Source organism: Lutjanus erythropterus, chromosome 10 (genome assembly GCF_056507025.1).
Source record: "Lutjanus erythropterus isolate fLutEry1 chromosome 10, fLutEry1.hap2, whole genome shotgun sequence".
Taxonomy (NCBI): Eukaryota; Metazoa; Chordata; class Actinopteri; order Lutjaniformes; family Lutjanidae; genus Lutjanus; species Lutjanus erythropterus.
The window spans coordinates 13,143,610-13,162,440 of NC_139326.1; the positions used below are offsets into that span (position 1 = coordinate 13,143,610).

The window sequence follows — 18,831 nt, forward strand, 5'->3', positions numbered from 1 at the left end:
CTATGTCTCCTTGAAATGTGGGAAACTGTGATAAACATTTTTACAATTATGAAAATGATCATTCATTACTTGCAGCCTTAGCTGGAGGCTAGATCAGAAATCAACAGCAACACTTGTACAAAAACAGGCCATTGGTGGTGTCTTCTGACCCCTGGGTAACTTTGGATAACGGTAACTATAAGAGGTTCGGCTCACATACAGTTATGCCTTTAAAATGCAATGTCAGAAGGACAAAGTGTCAGATTTTCTTGTAATTTAACACGTGTGTTTATCTTAATAAAGATGCTCTGGTGACAATAACTGCAGCAGGGTCTTGTATGCAAGAGTAAAGATAATGTGAGCTGCCTTTCCTGTTTCTTCTGCTTCTGTATTGTTTTCTGAGCATGCTCGGTGCCCAGGAAGGAGCACAGAGGAGGGAGGGGAGGTGAAGAGAGAGGAAGGGGTTCTGTTTCCAAGGAGATGGGAATACAAGGCTTTACACTGCAGCCGCTGCGTTATGCAATAGGGCTGTTACCATGACAATGTTCAAGGGGCTGGGTTAAAGGAAGACGGGGAAAAGCTCACTATGCTTCAGGGCAACGCGTACTGAGGAAGTGCAGTTATGAACATCCATGCACAAAGTAGGCAGATGTCGTAGAGTCCAACTCTTTGCAAAGAGCTTTAAAGGCAGCGTGAGCTGAAGTGTCAGTTTGGAGGGGCGAGCTTCAAACAACATTCACACACTGGTGTGCAGTGAGGCTTTTGCATTAAGCATTGGTATTGTAGGATTAGAGTGTCTTTGCATGACAGTGTTACAGTTAACTCGACAGTACTGATCTGCCTTTGCATTTACTAATGTAGTGTGATACCAAGTCACAGTTTGTTATCAGTCACATCACTTATTATCCAAGTGTTACAGTGACATTCAGTATCATTTTCCCATATCTTTACTTCCAGTTAGTGGATAGTATAATACTCATTTCTAAAAAGTGGAAGGAATGCTCAAAAGCAAATACAAAACAAAGTCACATGAAGATATTAAGGAATATTATTTCAAAGAGTTAATTATATCTTATCACTTTCTGTCTGGGTTGTTTTATTTCCATTATAGCCAAATTATAAGTCAATTACTTGATTAGTCAATTGTCAGGAAATTAATTTCAAAGAAATTTTAAGCAAAAGTACTCAAAATTCCCTTGTTTTAGAGTTACCAGGGCTATTCCTTGGGCACTTTTAATTACATTTCATATACCTAATGCACAATTTCCATTATCCAGTAATTACTATTACTGTTACTACTGTTTTATTGAGAAAATATGTTGAAGTCCAGCACAGTCTACATCAGTGGCATCTGTCCTGAGTGGATCAAACTGGTACGCTACATCAGATAGCAAACTTGATGAACCCTGTATAAGCTCCTGTACGTCAAAGCAAACTTAACTATGGGAACTGCAAGGAGATGAAGGAGAGACTGCACCTGAACGCTGGTGAGAGATGTGACCTAAAACCAGGAGAGGAGATGTTTAATAGAGGAGATCTCTCTGTAAAATTAGGCTTCATGATCAATGAAAGTTTTTATATCCTGTTGTAACACTTCAGGCCACAGTCACAACCTCGCTCTCTCGCTCTGCTGCAAATCTGCTTCACTTTTTTTTTTAATCAATTGATAACATGTCCTGAGCATTAACAACGCTCACATGAGACTTAAAGGCGCTCATGTTCTTTAGATGCAAACAGATCTGTTCAGTTCCCCGTACAGAGATGATGAGCATCTTCACTGAACGCACTCTGTCAGCATGTTGAGGGAGCGACTTTTCCCTGCTTGCACGGTGCACAGTTTGCATTGGGGTTTGATATCAATTTAGATTATGACTGTGGTATGTAGTATTTTGTCACAGGCCTGATTTCAGCTTTAGATTTGAGCTGTGAATGCCCTGAGAGGTCATGAAAAATATATATTTTTTTAAAGTGTGAAATGATCATAAAATATTTGTCGTTATTATTATTTTCTCTTAAGTAATCAGAACTAATAAAACAAAGCCATGAGACATAAATTACATGTTAGTAGATTTCCTTTTTGCAGTAGCTAAATTTAACCCACTTACAGCCATGTTGTTAAGTAACTACAAAACATTTGCTTATGTTCTTATGCCAACAAAATCATATACATGTTGATCAAAAATAGTTTTGTCACTGTAAATTGCCATGTTTTTCAGTTTATTATTTTCATATACTTTCTATACTAACTTATGAGCAGATCTGTACTTTTTTACATTAACTTTATTCACCAAATGAGCAGTATGACTGAGGCAGGAGCCGTTTCACTTTTCTAATTTCTTCACATAGTGACTGGATTATAAAATGGGCTTAATAGAACTCGCATTTAAATCACAATCAGGCTAAAAACAGATGACAGAAATTCACATTTGCTCTTTTTCTGTCTATATATTCACTTGTTTCTACATTTTTTAGGTTTGAATCCATTTTCATAGTAACAGGGATGATATCAGGCTAAATAAATGTAGTTAATTTACCTCAAAACCAAATGTACATTTGGCTAAACACCCAGCTGAATGACATACCGGATACAGAGAATCTCACTGACGTTAAAAGAAACATGGTGTGTAAATAACAGCTGTGTCCACTGTAAAACCTCTGTGCACCCTTAAAACCAACTCAGTCTGATCCATTGGTCAATAACTATGTCTTTTAGTGTGAACACTTAAGGTAAACAGTTTTGAGGATGGAGGCACATCACTGGTGAAAGCAGTGTAACCCACACAGGGCAAAAACACTGTAAATACTGTACTGTCTAATGTGAAGTACAGCAGCCCTCCTACAAAAAGCACTTATCTTTTTTTTTTTTATTTCTCCGCCTATAAGCACTCTGCCACTCCCATATAACTGCTGTATAACCTCCAGCTCTCAGGTGCTGACCAAACACATGGACCTTGGTATCTATGTTTGAGCTCGTTATCAGCAAGGTCGTAGATTCTCCCGGCAGTCGAGTCTCTACAGTCGACCAGATTCACTTGATTTTACTTTGCATACATCAAAACTCTGCCTATTAAATGAAGGGCCCTCATGGATCCCAGAATGAGGAGAAAGCAATTAACACAAGAGCTAATAGGACCACATTTTCCACATCGCAAATAATCATTATGCTTTTGAATTTCTGCGCATTCCCTGGTCAGTATTTTGCACATCCCTGCACAAACTCTACATTGAATAATGGTCATATTAAACATATTTTCTTTCACTTAAAATTTGCATGTATTTTATAATTAATATATTCTTATATTTTTTTAATCATATTGTTTATTTAAGACTTTTGACTAACAGCACTTGCTTTCATCTTTACATTTTTCTTGTACTATGTTAATTGTTACGCATTGTATGAGAAAACCTACTTGGCTCTAAACCCCAATTCTCCATAAATCAGGACTTTATCTGATAGCTTCAAGAGCATTTTCACTGGACCTTGCCACCTTTACCTGGAATTAGTCAATCAATAAGAAATTGTGATGATAAATATCTGTTGGTTTAAGGCTATTTAAGATGTCACCTTGGGATTAAGGAAATGGTAAAAAGGCTTTATTCAGTATATTCTAACATTTTATAGACCCATCAATTAGTAGTAAAAATAATTGGAAAATACTAAAATTTTGTTGCAGCCCTACAGGACAGTTTAATCAAGAAAAACTGATTCTAGCTTCTCAAACATTTGCTGCATTTAAATTTTTCATATTATTCATATTAATATAAGTATTTTTGTGATTTGGACTATTGGTCAGACAAAACTACACATCTGAAGATGTCACTTTGGGCATTTACACTATTTTTAATTCAAGATCCATAAAAGATTGTTGCAACTCTTCAACTTGATGATGTTTGCTGACTCTACATTAACAATCTGTTCATTAAACCGCAATGGCAATTTGTAATTTATTCTGGTAATTTGGAACAGTGGCTAGTGGGGTGCAAGACCCAGGTTGCATCAAAGTCAAGATAAGTTTGAACTATTTGTTTTACATGCACTTGGCCTGTCTTGACTGCACTTCAACAATGCACATCGGTCGAGTCTGCACAAAAACATACAAAACATGAGAGCTGAAGTATGGGGGAATGTTGTCTCTGAAGGGGAATTTAACATTCTCTGCTTTGTGCCTACAGTTGCATGATATAAAAATTAGACCAAGAGATATGATCGAAGCTGTCTGACCACTTCTGCAAATTTTAATTTGCATGACAATCTCTGTCACCACTACCCCCCCACATTCCACAACAAACTCATATTGTTCACTGTGACTTAAGAGGGTTTGTGCTCATCTGAATCCGTCGATTTTCTGAGAAATATGTGGATGCAACATGTGAAAGGCCAACATGCAGCAATAATGCAGCAATAGAATGCATCCCTCAGGCCCTGATGATGAACATCAATATCAGCTCCAATGCAACAAGCAGCAGTGTGTGTGAATGTTTTACTTGTTTGTTGAACCAGAAGTCATCGTGCTCATCTTGGCAGGCGTAATCACCCAAATTACACAAATTACATCTCCTTCTGAATTGCACAACAGGATTTCAGAGTGTCAAGGCTCTCATTCTCTCCCTCTCTCTCCCATTGGCTGTGAAGTGGTGGTACTGATGTCAGAGGCAGAGGGGTTGCCATGGAGATGGGCGCCACGGTGGCATTTCAAGAGGACGGCTCATGGCAGAATGAAGCAGAGCATCAGCAACGGCTAAGAATCAGGCAGGTCAAGGAGTCGAGATTAAGATTAGAAGGAGTTAGAGTCCCAAGGATGAGGACAAGAATGACAAATTTTATTTAGGGTTGATGATGAGATATTTTACTAGAGATGTGTTAAATGGCACTTTGTTGCAAAGAAGTACACTGTACTACTTCACAACTGATTATATCTTAAAACTATAAAATCAAATTTACACATACTTATTGCCAGACTACATATAAATTCATTCTATATATGCTTTTTTCCCAGTTCAGTTGGTCTCTAGCATTCACTACTGACAACTTCTCAAATGTGAGTATGTGATGCTTTTTTCTGTTTTATCATTGTACATAAAACATCTTTGAGTTTTGAACTTTTCTTGGTCAACCAAAACTAGGTAAAAACTAGAGAAGTCACATATAGCTCTAAGAAAATGTGACTGGCATTTTACAGTTCTTTTTAGACTACACGATTATTCAATTAATTTAAATAATAATGCACTAATAATAACAATGGGGAGAATTAAAATAAATGGCAGTTGCAACCCTAAAAAAAGAGGCATGGCTGCACAATATGGTCAGAAAGTCATATTGTGATATTTTGACTGCTATTGCAATATGTGATATGATTAGTGGGAATGAAATGCTTTAGAATGCGTTAGAAATTTCATTTTACTGGGGAAAAAGACAGATAAATAAAAAAAGATAAAAAAAAAAGACAAAATCATGATGACATTTTTTTTTAGGTCTGTACCAAACAAAGATGTTTCCTTTGATATGGGGAACAAGATTTTTAGGCCAGGGCATCTCTGCAGTACTACAGAACTTCATTATAATGCTGTTGTCTCGCATATCTCTCCTTTTTCAAATAAATGGTGATTTGGTTCTATGGTTTGGATATTGCGATTTTGCTAATATTGCCAAAGAAACCCTACAGACAGTTTTAATGATGAGTTCAGGTCAGATTTACTACAAAATACTGCTCAAATCAAGAATCCTTTCTATGGCCTTTGATGTCTTTGTCGTCTTCGAATACTTTGTGTCTTTGTCGGTGTTGATCGAAATCGAGCTTTCAATTTCAATAATCAAAATCGAAGGGCAATTTTCGCTGCATTTTTCTCCTCCTCCACCTACTTGCAGCATCTGGCACATATCTGGTAGCTGCTGGTAGATTTCAGACACAATAATAATTTACTATTGATTGTCTTTACTTTTGATTTATCCGTTTGTGGCTGGTAGATGTTCACATTTTAAAAAGTTAATTTCCCACCCTGGTTGTAGCCTTGAAATCCAAAGTAAAATCCAATCATAGACTCAAATTGTGGCACCCCTATAGCTGAGATATCAGAGTAGATTGTAGGGATGCACCGTTCCAGCCGTTTCTCACTAAATACGAACACCAGTTAATACATCTAAATACAATAATGAACAAACAACAAAAATGTTTCTAGGCAGAAGCTATGAGATGCCATCACATTGTTTTGTTTCTTCCAGTTTTCCATGAACATGGCCAAAAGGTGCAATCTTCATCATCTATCTTCTTAGATACATAACTTTTTATAAACATGAGCCACTTCAGCAGCATTCCCCCATGAGCTAACTGTTCACGTGGGTGGATTGAAAAGGCAGAGTATGCCACAGCAGCTCCTGAATATCATCACAGAGGGTGATACAGTATCTCGCGATTGTGTAAGCAGACGGTGTGCACGAACTGAGGCTTGTGTTAAGAGGCTCAGTGCACCGTCAATCTGCACAGCCCTCAGCCACTGGAAAGCCCTGACATGCAACGGCCTTACCATCAACAAGAGGCCATTGAAAACAAAAATAGGCCTACTCTGAAAATGACACAGACATGCCTTGCAGTCGACTGCCCTCTCATCATGCAGTTAAACACAACCAGATTTTGTAATACAGCATATCCTTCCGCTAACTCAAAACTTTGTAACTTAACATGACCTTTCTTTGTTCAAACAACTTAACTCTGAAACTCCCATTGCTTGTATCTATGTGGCTACAAATTACCTTTAGTGCACAGTATATCAGAGCCATAGCTTTATTACTGCTGATCATGTAGCTCTAATGTCAGTCATGAAACACTGATGACTGGTGATACATCCTACATTTCTACATTGCATAAATTTTCATATGAGCCACATATTTCCAGTACTAACATCCATTGTCATATACAAATCCTAGCCACAAGGTTTGCATCTTTGGCACAATGTTATACTTTCTGTCCCTAGATAATCTTTTGTATTTGTATGTTAAAATGCTTTAGGACTGCACACTGAAAACAAGAAAGCTGCAGAAAGCAGGGCACGGAGATGGCAGAGAAAGCTGTCGTCAAGGAAACTGTAAACAGCATCTCAGCTTATGGCACTTAAAGTGACTTTATTGTTGTCAATGTTATAGAAATGTTTTTTTATGCTGGAATGTGTATAATGTATCTGTCAATTTAAGGCTTGCTTTCTTCTGCAGCCTGCAACTGTGTCATGCACAAGCAAGCGCATGCAGGGTTACACCAATGACTTTCTTCACCCCTCCTTCATTGCAAAATACTTCAGATATTCTGATGACACAGCCATACTCTCCCTCCTCACAGACAGGGATTGTGTCACAACCTATTAGCAATCCGCTGCCCATTTTACCCAGTGGGTCAGCGAGACGAAGGAGCTAACCTTCAACACCTGCAATAAATTCACCAACCCCCATTAGTCCACCTTCATCAATGGCCAGTCAGTAGAGATGGTGGAAAGTTTTAAGTACCTCTGCATCATCTTGGACAATAAACTAAACTTTGATCGCCACATCACAAACATCTATAAAAGCTGCCAACAAAGACTCTGCTGTCCCAAAAGTGAGGGCTGTTTCAGTCAAACGCCACCACCTACTAAATTTTTACTCCCCAATATTAGTATTGACATTGGTCCCCAAAGAACAGTATCCATAGGGCCCTAACTTTTACCTTATTGAGGTTTAGAATACGGAACTTTTATTTTTAGTGCATTAATTTCATAACAGGGTTGATGCAAGTGCTTCCTTTAGCCTTCAACCCCTGGTTAGCACACACACAGCCTAACTGCGCCTGTGTTACTGGCCAAGCCTTCTCCTTTAAGGAAGGTGGCCTTGTGGATAACCTGTGTGTAAAAGTCAGTCTTTCTGGAGTGTGAGGGGCAGGTACATTACTTTAGTCAGCCATAAAGTGTGTAGATAAGCTCAGGTTGCAGTGTAATAGTTACTGAAAGGCTGTACGTTGTGATTGCTGCCACAGAGAGGAAACAAAAAGTCTGTTTATGTAACGGTACTATGGCGTCTTCTTGGACCCTTTGGAGCAGAGTTGGTCATGACTGTGACAAGCTATTAAGATGAAGACTGTTGAATATGAATAGCAACTCAAAATTTATTTTGCCTTTTTTAGTACTGTAAGTGCTGCTTAAGTGTTAAAAAAATGCATTTCAGTTAGGTTTTACTTTACTTTACTTTTACTTTACTAAAAATTGTCCTGTGATGTCGTTGACTGTCATTTTGTGCTTTTTTAAAGTAGCTGTTCAGGCACCATTTAGGCACAGCTTTAAAAGTTAGGGTTAGGGTTAGGGCTGCCCCGGTATTGGAAATACCCCAAATGATACCCAATCCTACACCCAACAGGAAAATGGATCAACCAATCAGCTTGTTTGATGCACAGGGTTGCACAATGATTGTTGACAAAAATTCAAATGATACCATAGCTGTTCCATGTAGATCTGTAGAGATGTTTTAGTGCATCTCTGCACAAACATAATTCAGGCCAGACGACTGAAGTATCACCAAACTAGCAGCTTGGAATTTGGTGGAAATCATTCTAACTCAAAGCTCTTGCACACTGTAAATTTTTATTTTTTTACTGAATTTTTAAGCTATCAAAAAGGTACTCTTACAAAACGTACTATGCAGTTATGATCTTTTCTTATTTTGTTAAAAGGTCTATCTGTGAAATGTGTATTTATGCACAAAATGTGCATATTAAAATATGAACATAAAGTCTGTCTCATACTGCTTGTTGAATGCAGCCCAGGAGAAGCCACTTACAAGATGGTAACGCCACTAAAGAGGTGCACTGTCACCACAAAAAGCCAGATGTAGAAAAACTTCCTGGTATGATATAAAAATACTTCAGAAGCAAACCAAAGGGTGTCTATGAAGTAGACGCTGCACCACTTTCTCTGGCTGCAGCACATCAAAGCAACATGACCAACTGACTCAAAACTACAGGTCTCAAGGAGAGCGCAGCAAGACAAGTGCAAGGAGGCTGAGGCTGACACATCGCCCACTCCAACTGCCTTTGAGCACGCCAAAAATACAGAAACAACACCAAAGTAAAGAACTAAGCTTTTACATGAACAGGAGTGAAGATCACAGTAAAACTGAAAGTATATTGGGCTGTTTACACAGCTTTTGCTGCTGGTATAGAGGTCAATACTGTCATTTAAGGGCTACAAAGATGAAAATAGTCAAAGACGAGTACTTGAGTGCTGAAAATGAATCACAATGCTCTCTCAAGTTATTTAGTCACAGCAGTTTATGTTGTTGCATGTTTAGTCTCACAGAATGCACTTATAAGTGAGGAGGGCTTGTAAAAGAAAAGAAAGGTCACATTTAATGGATACAAAGTTTTTGTAACCAGCTATTGTGCATACTTACAGATTTTGGCATCACTGGGAGTCAAAACAAAAACAATTCCAGTCCCTGTAACCTTAGTCAAGCATGATGGACCTGCCTCTGCCTGCTGCTCTAATGTATGTTTGCTGTTGTCAGGAAATGATGGATATCTACATACGAGGGTCTGATAAATCTCTCTTTGTGGGTTGTTTCCAGAAGTTGGTTGAGATTCTCATCAATAGATATTCACCATTATACCGTATCACTGTTTCCTTAAAAGATAAGGCATATGAGCTCAAGTTGTTTGGTGTGACCTACAAGGATCAGTTTACCTGTCTCAATGGACAAAAAAATGCATTAAAAGTTCCTGAAATAAACTGGTCACAACATGCCTCAACATCAAAAATACCTAAACATTAAGCAAACCGTCTTAATAACTTAATCTTCATAGGGAAAAAGTATTTTGCTTATTCATTTCACATTACTGGAAGCAGCATTTGCAATAAGCAGAAAGAAAAGCACTGGCAGCAGCAGCAGCACTGGTGGTAGGGCTGCACTTAGCCATGATTATTTTGACTGATACTGTAATTGTGACGTGATTTGCAATATTAAAGGTAATGATTATTTTTGCATCATTCTTATTTGAATTGAAAAACATGCTAAAATGGCTTTAGTGTGATTTTTTTTGCAGGAATCTGTGCCATATAAAGATTTTTTTAAAGTCTGTATAATCACAACATTCATTAATATAAAAAGGTTTTTTGACAGACATTTTGCCTTTAGTAAATATTGCACCTCCTGCAATTTAAAAATTGCAGAAAGCGATACTGCGATTTCGGTAAAATATCGTTTAATTGCGCAGCCCTAGCTGGTGACCAGCAAGGATGAACAGATAACAAAAAGAAGTTCAGGGCCCAGTGTCAGTTTACAGACTGACACTTTCAATTCAAGGAAGAAAAGTTCACAGTGCTGCCCATTTGGTTTGACTGACAGGTGATCTCTGAGAGGTGAAGCACAGGAGCACCACAATGATGAGAACCAAGCTGAAAACTATGTGTGTGTGTGTGTGTGTGTGTGTGTGTGTGTGTGGGTGGGTGGGTGGGTGGGGGGATCCCACAAGTTACCTCTTGTAACATATCAACATTGATTGCTGGCTAAGAAGATGCCATGCCCTGCTTCACTTATAGGCGTAACAAAAACAGCACTTTGAGCTGAGTTTCAAAGTTGGCCATTGCAGAAAATGAGAACACCACAAATTAATTTTTCTCATGTTACCATGTTTAGCATAAACTTAAACCTAAAATCTCTCAAAGCATGGTTTGGAGCTTTGAATCTCAATAGTTGTTATCAAACTCCCCATTAGACTGAAGTACCTTTTGAACCAAACTGACTGAATCAATCAGTCCAGTCCATCAGATCAACTATACACCTCACAGAAAAGTCTTTTCTTTCAACCATAGAGAGAAAGTAGTCCCTCATGAGAGTGCTCACAACAAGGTTTGTGGATTATCTTGAGTAACAGGATAATCATTTCAGGAAAGAAACATTGCTTTTGAGTCATTTCATTTTCCTGCTTTTGCATTTTGCACACTACAAGCCATGTGTCATATACTTTTGTTATATTTGAGAGAAGGCAGAAATATTTATGGCCAATACCTACAAAAATCTGCAACTTAAACAAAACAATCTGAACAATTAGTGGCAACCAGTGGTGAAACAGAAGATTTCAACCAACTTGTCTGCCAAGCATATAAGAGAAACTACAGTAGCCACAAAACTCTTGAAACTCATGAATAACAACTAAAGGTCATATCTACTGTTGTCTGTAGAACTGTCTGTTCTGGGATAATGTAGAAACATGGCGGTGCAACATGGTGAATGTAAGGGAACCTGCAGTCAATGTAGCCCAGATAAAAAGTGCTCGTTCTAAGATATCAAAAACACACTAAATATTATATTCAGTTTGTGCCAGTAGATCCTTTTAAATGTTACACACTTAACCTGTAACGTAATTAAAACATGATTAATACAGCGCACATTAAGACAGTCAGATGTCATTATTTATTAATTGACATTGATTTGCTGACATGAGGTAGAAACAATACAATACAATGTTTGTTCAAGGTGAAATGTGTGTCAAAATACCACTTATATAATAAATATTGTCTGCAGAGATGTTCTGGCCAACACACTTGACACTTAAGCGAACATCTTTACTTGGTATAGATCCCTGCAAAATCACACCATAATCATTTCAATGTGTTTTTCCAATGAAAATGAGAATAATGTAAAAAAAACTGATTTCCTCTGATATCATGAATCATATCACAATCAGTCAAAATAATCACAAAGATATTTTTTGCAAAACCATTCACCCTAGTATGTACTGTCATTTGTTGATAGGAGATCATACTATGGTATGATTAATATCTCTGGCTATGTGCTTTTGGTGGGTTTTCCACTGTGCAAACAAAAAGATGCTCAACAACTTGCTATGCCCCAACACTGTAGGCAGGCTATGTATCAAATCAATCACTGTTCTTAGAAAACTCAGCTCTTCTCAGCACTGAGGAAAAAAGAGGACTACACCGCTGTTGTTTGACACAAGGACAATATATTATGTAATAACAGTACAGTGTGCACATTTAAGGTCAACTACATTACCACAGGCCAAAGAAACAACAAGACTTAAAGCTTTTCAAAGAGGAGAGTGGGACTCTGAGATTCAGTTAAATGAAAATTAACTTTGGCATTGTTGATGAGAATAAATACCATACATTTACACAATTAAGATAACTACATCCCTGGTAGGATAACATTGAGGGTCACGCCTAAGAAGTCCTACATATACAGTGTGTATCCACTCATCAGTATTAGTTACTGAAACAAATCTAAAAAGAAAACCACTTGAGGTACTTCTGCAAGATTTTTTTAAAATGTTATGCAACCTAAACATAGTGTACAGTGACCATAGGTGAGAAGTGAGAATCCATGGATATTTTATGGTGATGATGTACGTAGTGAACTACAAATGATGTAGCAGTATCTGAACACAATAAATTCTGTACTGACAACAGCTAAAAACCTATCATACTAAATGGTGAAGTACTAAGGGGTATCATCCCTATGAAAACAGGTATTCTGCAGGTGGCCCCAACATAAAAGCAGGCAGGGCGGGAATTTCATAGACGCCATGAAGGCTTTGCTACCGTGCCCCCTCAGATTGGCTTTATGCCCCTCAAAAAATTTAATGCGCTGCCCTTACTAATTTCACTGTTTTCTCCCCTGCTTCTATCCAGCCAATACAGTTTTTAGACACCAGTGCCTTTTGTTGAGATTCTGAATTATTATTGGTCAACATTAAATGAAACATTACGCAAACAACCAGTAGTGGGTTCAGTTCCTAGCCTGTTATGAATTGCTGGAAAATGGGCTATTTATGACCACAGTTTGATAAATTTGCAAATGAATAACACAAGAAAGGCAATATATTATGTTACACATTGCTTGTAGATCCCTACGTTGACCTACTGACTGAGTGGCCTAAGAAGTGTTATGAGCCTTATGAGTATGAAAGCCTCATGTTTGTAATATTAACATTAATAAACATAATGTTTCTCTCCCTGACTCACTATCACCATACTAAAAACGAGTCCAGTGACTCTCATCAGTCTAGGTTTAGTGTGTTTGAACTAATGACTCAATGTCATATATATAAATATTGGTAATTTGTAAATAATAATAAATTACTTTGTGAAATAAACAGTTTTGTTTGTTTATTTAGGCCAATTTCAATAAAATCAATTTCATTCATCCATTTGAAAGAAAATCATCCTTAACTCTGAAGTTAATTAAATAATTCCATGGAGTTGAAGTCATTGTTCTGTGATGTACTTGCTGCCCTGACATCTGGCCATCATGCACTCCAAAAAACATGACAACACAAGACTATGTGGCCTTGCCCCTAAAATGATTAAACTCCAGGACTTAAAATTTGATGAAAAAAAAACATGCCCACACTGTATTTTATTTTTAATGAGGACACAATTTCAATACTTTGAGCATTTATGATCGATTATGATGATCGATTAATTGGGTTGAGTAACTTTTTAGGAAATAAAAGTCAAAATTCTCTGATTTCAGTTTCTTAAATGTGAATATTTTCTGGCTTCTTTACTCATCTCTGACAGTAAATATAATATCTTTGAGTTGTGAGTAAAACAAGACATTTGAGGAAGTCATCTTCAGCTCTGGAAACATTGATTGACTTTTTTTCCACCATTTTCCTGACATTATAAAAACAAACAACTATTAATCGATTCACTGAGACAATAATCTATTATGAAAATAATCATTAGTTGCAGCCTTAAAGCCTTTCAAGATACTCCACAAATGCACATGTAGGCAGACCCTTCCTATTGGCAGAGTTATGCTAGTTTGAGAATAAAAATCACCAGAGTCAATTAAAATCACTGTAAATGTAGAGTGGAGGACTGCACACACCCTATAGAGAGCCTGTTGCAGAAATACTATAGACAAACAGTAGGTTTGTTGATTTTCTAAGCTGATTTTAGAGTAGAAGGTACAATACACCCTCAGCGAAAAGCGATACAAATTACGCATTTTACGTAAAAACCTGCCATTAATGCAAGTTAGTAGTATTTACGTAAATAAATTGGACTTCCATTGACTTCTTGTAGGTGATCCTTACAACGCAAAATCCCACCAAATGTAAACTTGGAAAAGTCTGCCAGCTCAGCCGTCATTTAACCGTTTTTTTTTCCTCGCAAACGGACGCCGTGTTCGCTCACTAACATCGCGTTACACTGTTGCTCGCTGGCTCAAACGTGACATTAGTCGTATTTTAACGGAAAAGATGTAAGTTAGATAGCAGCCGTTATGTCGTGCTAAAAGGGAAAGGTGGAGGCTCAACTCTACAATATGTTAAAAAAAAAAAAAGACTAGGTGGGTAAACGTAGACTTCGGGTACACTTACCACACCATCCCGTAGGCTCCTTCCCCGATATAGGAGAGGCTGCTGTACCGAGGCCCGACGTCGAAGGCCTGCCCGCGGACCAGCTCCGTTCCCGACCCGGGGCTGGGGCCGCAGCCAGCAGGGGCAGACACCGCAGCTGTCGCCATTATGAGGACAGGCTTTTCACAACGCTATTAAATTATATTAAAAAAAAAGAAAACAACAACTGAGATTATAAAAATATATGTGAGTGTGTTTATATCCGTCGTCGCTGTGACTGAAACAGGGCTTTCGGTGTGGCAGAGGCCTTCACTACGTGTGGAGTGTTTTTCTTTCCGTTAGTGTGCGTTCAGAGAGACCACACCACTGCTGTGCTGTCGCAGGCAGGCAAGAGCGAGCAGCGGAGAGGATGCTGCTGCTGCAGGAAATAACGGAGGCGGTCATGTGATCCGGTGTTTTCTTTTTTTTTTCTTTTCCTTTTTCTTTTTTCTTTTTTTTTTTTTCTTTTTTTTTTTTGATGTCCAGTGTTACCTTCAGGTACTGCTGCGACTCAGTAGCACAAGCAAAACAGTAACAGGACTAAGTACAGTGGTGGATCAAGTATTCAGATCCTTTACTCAAATAAAATTACTAATACCATGAAAATACTCTCTTGCAAGCAAAATGTGTTTCTCAGTAAAAGTATGTAAGTAAAATCAAGGAAATGTACTTAAAGGGACAAGGGACCCTATTAATCCATCTAGATAGTTTTGGTGTGAATTGCCAAGTCTTGGAGATATCAGCAAAGGAGGTGTCTGTCGTCTTTCAATTATAATGGAAATAGATGACGCCTGTGTTCCAAATAAATAAATAAACTGAGAAAACTAAATCTGAATTTAAAACTAAGTTACTCATTACTAATTAACCAAAATGCATAACAACAAGCTAAAATGGTATTATGTGCTTACAAAACATACTCAGACAAAATAAAACTATACAGGAAATGTATTTTATTTTTAGTCTTTGTCAATTCGATCAGATTTGTCACCACAACAAGCACAATTGCCTTTACTATTGTGTTTGTATTGTAATAACCAGGGCTGCACAATTAGTTGCAATCGCAATAAAATCACAATATGGCAAAGTGCAATATCCAAATGGCTGAACAAGAACCAAATGTGGCCTAAAAATCTTGCTTCCCGGCATGGTCGTTTTTTTTTGTTTTTTGTTTTATTCAAAGTTTGCAACATACAAGCAGTGTACAATCAGTCATTCCAGTTCAGTTTGTGTAACAACCATAACAGGGTTAACAGTTATGTGAACACACAATAACGGTCAATAGCATTGAAAGGAAAAAAAAAACTGGTGTGACAGACTTCATAATATTCTTCTGTTTTCCCAGCATGGTCGTTTGGTACAGACCTCAATGAATATCACATCATCACAATTTTAATGTTTTTTTTTTCAGTGAACATGAAAATTGTAATGCAAAACTGTTAATTTACTGTAATTGTGTATTATATTGCAAATACAAGTTCAGTCAACATAATTGTGACCATTTTTTCTTCTTCTTTTTTCAAAAAATTGTGCTCTATAATTACTGTGAACTTCTTAAATCTTGTCCCACCAAGGAGATATTTTACTCTCAAAAAAGGTTTGACAGCTCCATCTGCTGGTGACAACATGACATCACAGCACTTCCAGCTATTTTACCCATAAATCTGGTGACAGAAAGTGAAAGTAGATGTCAACATTGTTGATCGGAGCTGAGACGCCATTACAGGCTGTGAGATCTCTGCTCATTCATAGTATTTGAAGAAATCAAGGGAAGAGACAGTAACTTGGTGAGTCCTGCTGTTGAAAAATCACAAATGGCTGAGAGAACTCTTCTTGAAAGTTTCCTGAGCTGCCACGTGTGTTCAGAGATTTTCAGAGATCCTGTGTCTCTGAGCTGCAACCACAGCTTCTGTTCAAGTTGCCTGCAAAAATTCTGGGGACAAATTAAAAACAAAAACTGTCCCATTTGTAAAAGAAAATCCTCAAAAGAAAATATACATGTAAACTTTCCACTGAAGGAACTGGCCGACTCCTTTGCTGGCACACAACAAAAGACAGAAAAAGAAGAGAAGAAGGTGGAGGTGGTGTGTAGTAAACATCAGGAAGAGCCTAAATTTTTCTGTAAGGATGAAGACAGAGCTGTCTGTCCTCTCTGTGAGTTTTCTCCCCACCAGAGTCACAAGGTGGTTCCTATAGATCAAGCAGTCAGTGAGCTGAAGGAGCAGCTGAAATCTGACTTAAAGTCTCTACAGGACAAGAGGGACAAATACAAACAAGTGAAGAAAACATACAATGAAGTGATTCAACACACCAAGAAGCAGCTGTTGTCCACAGAGAGACAGATCAGAGCAGAGTTCAACAAGCTGCACCAGTTCCTGAAAGAGGAAGAGGAGTCCAGACTGGCAGCTCTGAGGGAGGAAGAGGAGCAGAAGGGGAAGACTATCAGCAGAGAGATGAAGAAGATTGAGGATCAGATCTCCTCTCTGTCAGACAGTATCTGTGCTGTTGAAGAAGAGCTGCAGAAACACAACGTGCCATTCCTCAGCAGTTATAAACCCACTCAGACCAGAGCCAGAGTCCAGAGCTCACTGTCAGATCCACAGCTGGTCTCAGGAGCACTGATAGATGTGGCCAAACATCTGGGCAACCTGTCCTTCAGAGTCTGGGACAAGATGAAGGACAAGGTCCACTTCACTCCTGTCATTCTGGACCCAAACACTGCAAACAGCTGGCTCTATCTGTCTGATGATCTGACCAGTGTGAGATGTGGAGACACAAAGCAGCAGCTTCCTGACAATCCAGAGAGAAACACTCAGTACACCACTGTTCTCGGCTCTGATGGCTTCAGCTCAGGGAAACACAGCTGGGAGGTGGAGGTGGGAGACCATCCTTTTTGGCTTGTGGGTTTGGTTAAAGAGTCTGTTAACAGGAAGGGGAAGGCAGACCAGTCACCAGAAGGTGGAATCTGGTGTTTAAAGCATAGTGATGGAGAATACACAGATGGTCTTGGTGAGACTGTCACAGAGAAGGCGAGTCTCCAGAGGATCATAGTCCAGCTGGACTATGACAGGGGGGAGGTGTCCTTCTACGACCCTGAAGACATGACTCACATCTACACTTACAGAGACACTTTCACTGAGAAACTCTTCCCACTTTTTAGTATTGGAGAGGCTGGTGATGCTAAAACTGTTGATATCAGAATCTTTTCTCAGTGATGTCTAGGAATGTAAGTTAATTCTATTCTGAATCGCTCACTTTGGCCCATTTTCCATCCATTGTTGGAGGGCCCATGCTCTCTATGGGCCCCAGTGAAACCACACTGCACAGTCTCTATTTACACCCATGAGCAGAAGTTTTGCGGTCTTTAATAAACATTGTAAACATAAACATTGTAATCTGAGGTGTTATTCTGTTGAGTCAGTCAGCAGGACTAAATAATGCTAATGCAGAGTATGAAGGGTGGATAAACTGATTTGCATTTCCAAGAAGACAGCATTGTGTGTTTTTAAACTAACTGAATGCTGTTTAGTCAGGTAGTTATTTTAAATACTTTACAATGATTAAATCAGTGGTTTTAGTAAGGTAAAGGTCAGCATCAGCAAACCCTTGTTTGTTCATTTTTCCTTCATAAATCATATTCATTCAACTTTGTTTCACTCTAAATTCCTCCCCTGGTCATTTCTGCCCCCGCTAACATGCCTCTGCATCCCCCGAGTGTGGGATGACACTCATTGACCTCAAGGTGATGTTGTAACATTGAGTTTATGTTTTTGCAGTTATCTTGAAAACAGCTTGGCATAGACTAAAAATTATTTCACCATTTTAATCGTTCAGTTCATCTGACTGTTGGTCCAATCATCCTGAAAATGAGTCGGCATCATCTGCGGACTTTGCTGATCTAAAGTTATCAAAGGAATTTTGATTCGTGAATCTCTTTAGATTTTACAAGTGATTCAATTTTATATCAAAATAGCTCATTTTCAAAAACAAAAATGGAATAATTCATGGATGCATTGAGATATCAATGTGAAGGCATCAAGGCATGTGTTCAGTTCACTAAGCCAAAATTTTCAAGCACATTGCATTTCTCCTCTAGGGGGGACTTTTTGCATTTGCATATCTCCTAATTGGTTGCATGGATTTTTATGAAAATCGTTTTGCATGGTCTCAGCTCCTGACTGCATGAATTTTGGTAATAACTGATTAACATGGGTGTGACTTATTACAACAAATCTAAATTTCTAGACATTTCCCAATCCAAACTTCTAGAAATCAGAGATACTAAATTATGGTTCAAACACTTATTAAATAATATATATTTAATAAGGTTTCACACTGGTTTAAAGTTGTCAGTAATATCAAGTGTGGTCCTAAAAGACATGATTCATATTGTGGTCATTTTTTCTGTCCTTAGCGTCCATATGAAGAAACAGAGCTCTGTTACTCATGTAATATCTATACTGGACAGTAGGGGGAG

At 38.2% G+C, this 18,831-nt stretch overlaps 2 protein-coding genes across 2 annotated transcripts in view; one reads left to right on the forward strand and one right to left on the reverse strand.

Annotated features, from left to right (window-relative positions):
• mapk1 (mitogen-activated protein kinase 1) overlaps nt 1-14,952 on the reverse strand; it is a 34,803-nt gene extending 19,851 nt beyond the window's left edge. The window contains exon 1 of the mRNA XM_084728246.1: nt 14,340-14,952. Within this exon, the coding sequence (XP_084584372.1) occupies nt 14,340-14,485 (146 nt within the window). The 5' untranslated portion in view covers nt 14,486-14,952. The remainder of the gene's footprint in view (nt 1-14,339) is intronic.
• A 1,093-nt stretch (nt 14,953-16,045) lies between these two features.
• LOC146320132 (nuclear factor 7, ovary-like) lies at nt 16,046-17,587 on the forward strand. The gene has a single exon (XM_084729479.1). The coding sequence runs from the start codon at nt 16,169-16,171 to the stop codon at nt 17,567-17,569; it is 1,401 nt and encodes a 466-aa protein (XP_084585605.1). The 5' UTR covers nt 16,046-16,168; the 3' UTR covers nt 17,570-17,587.
• The last annotated feature ends 1,244 nt before the right edge of the window (nt 17,588-18,831 follow it).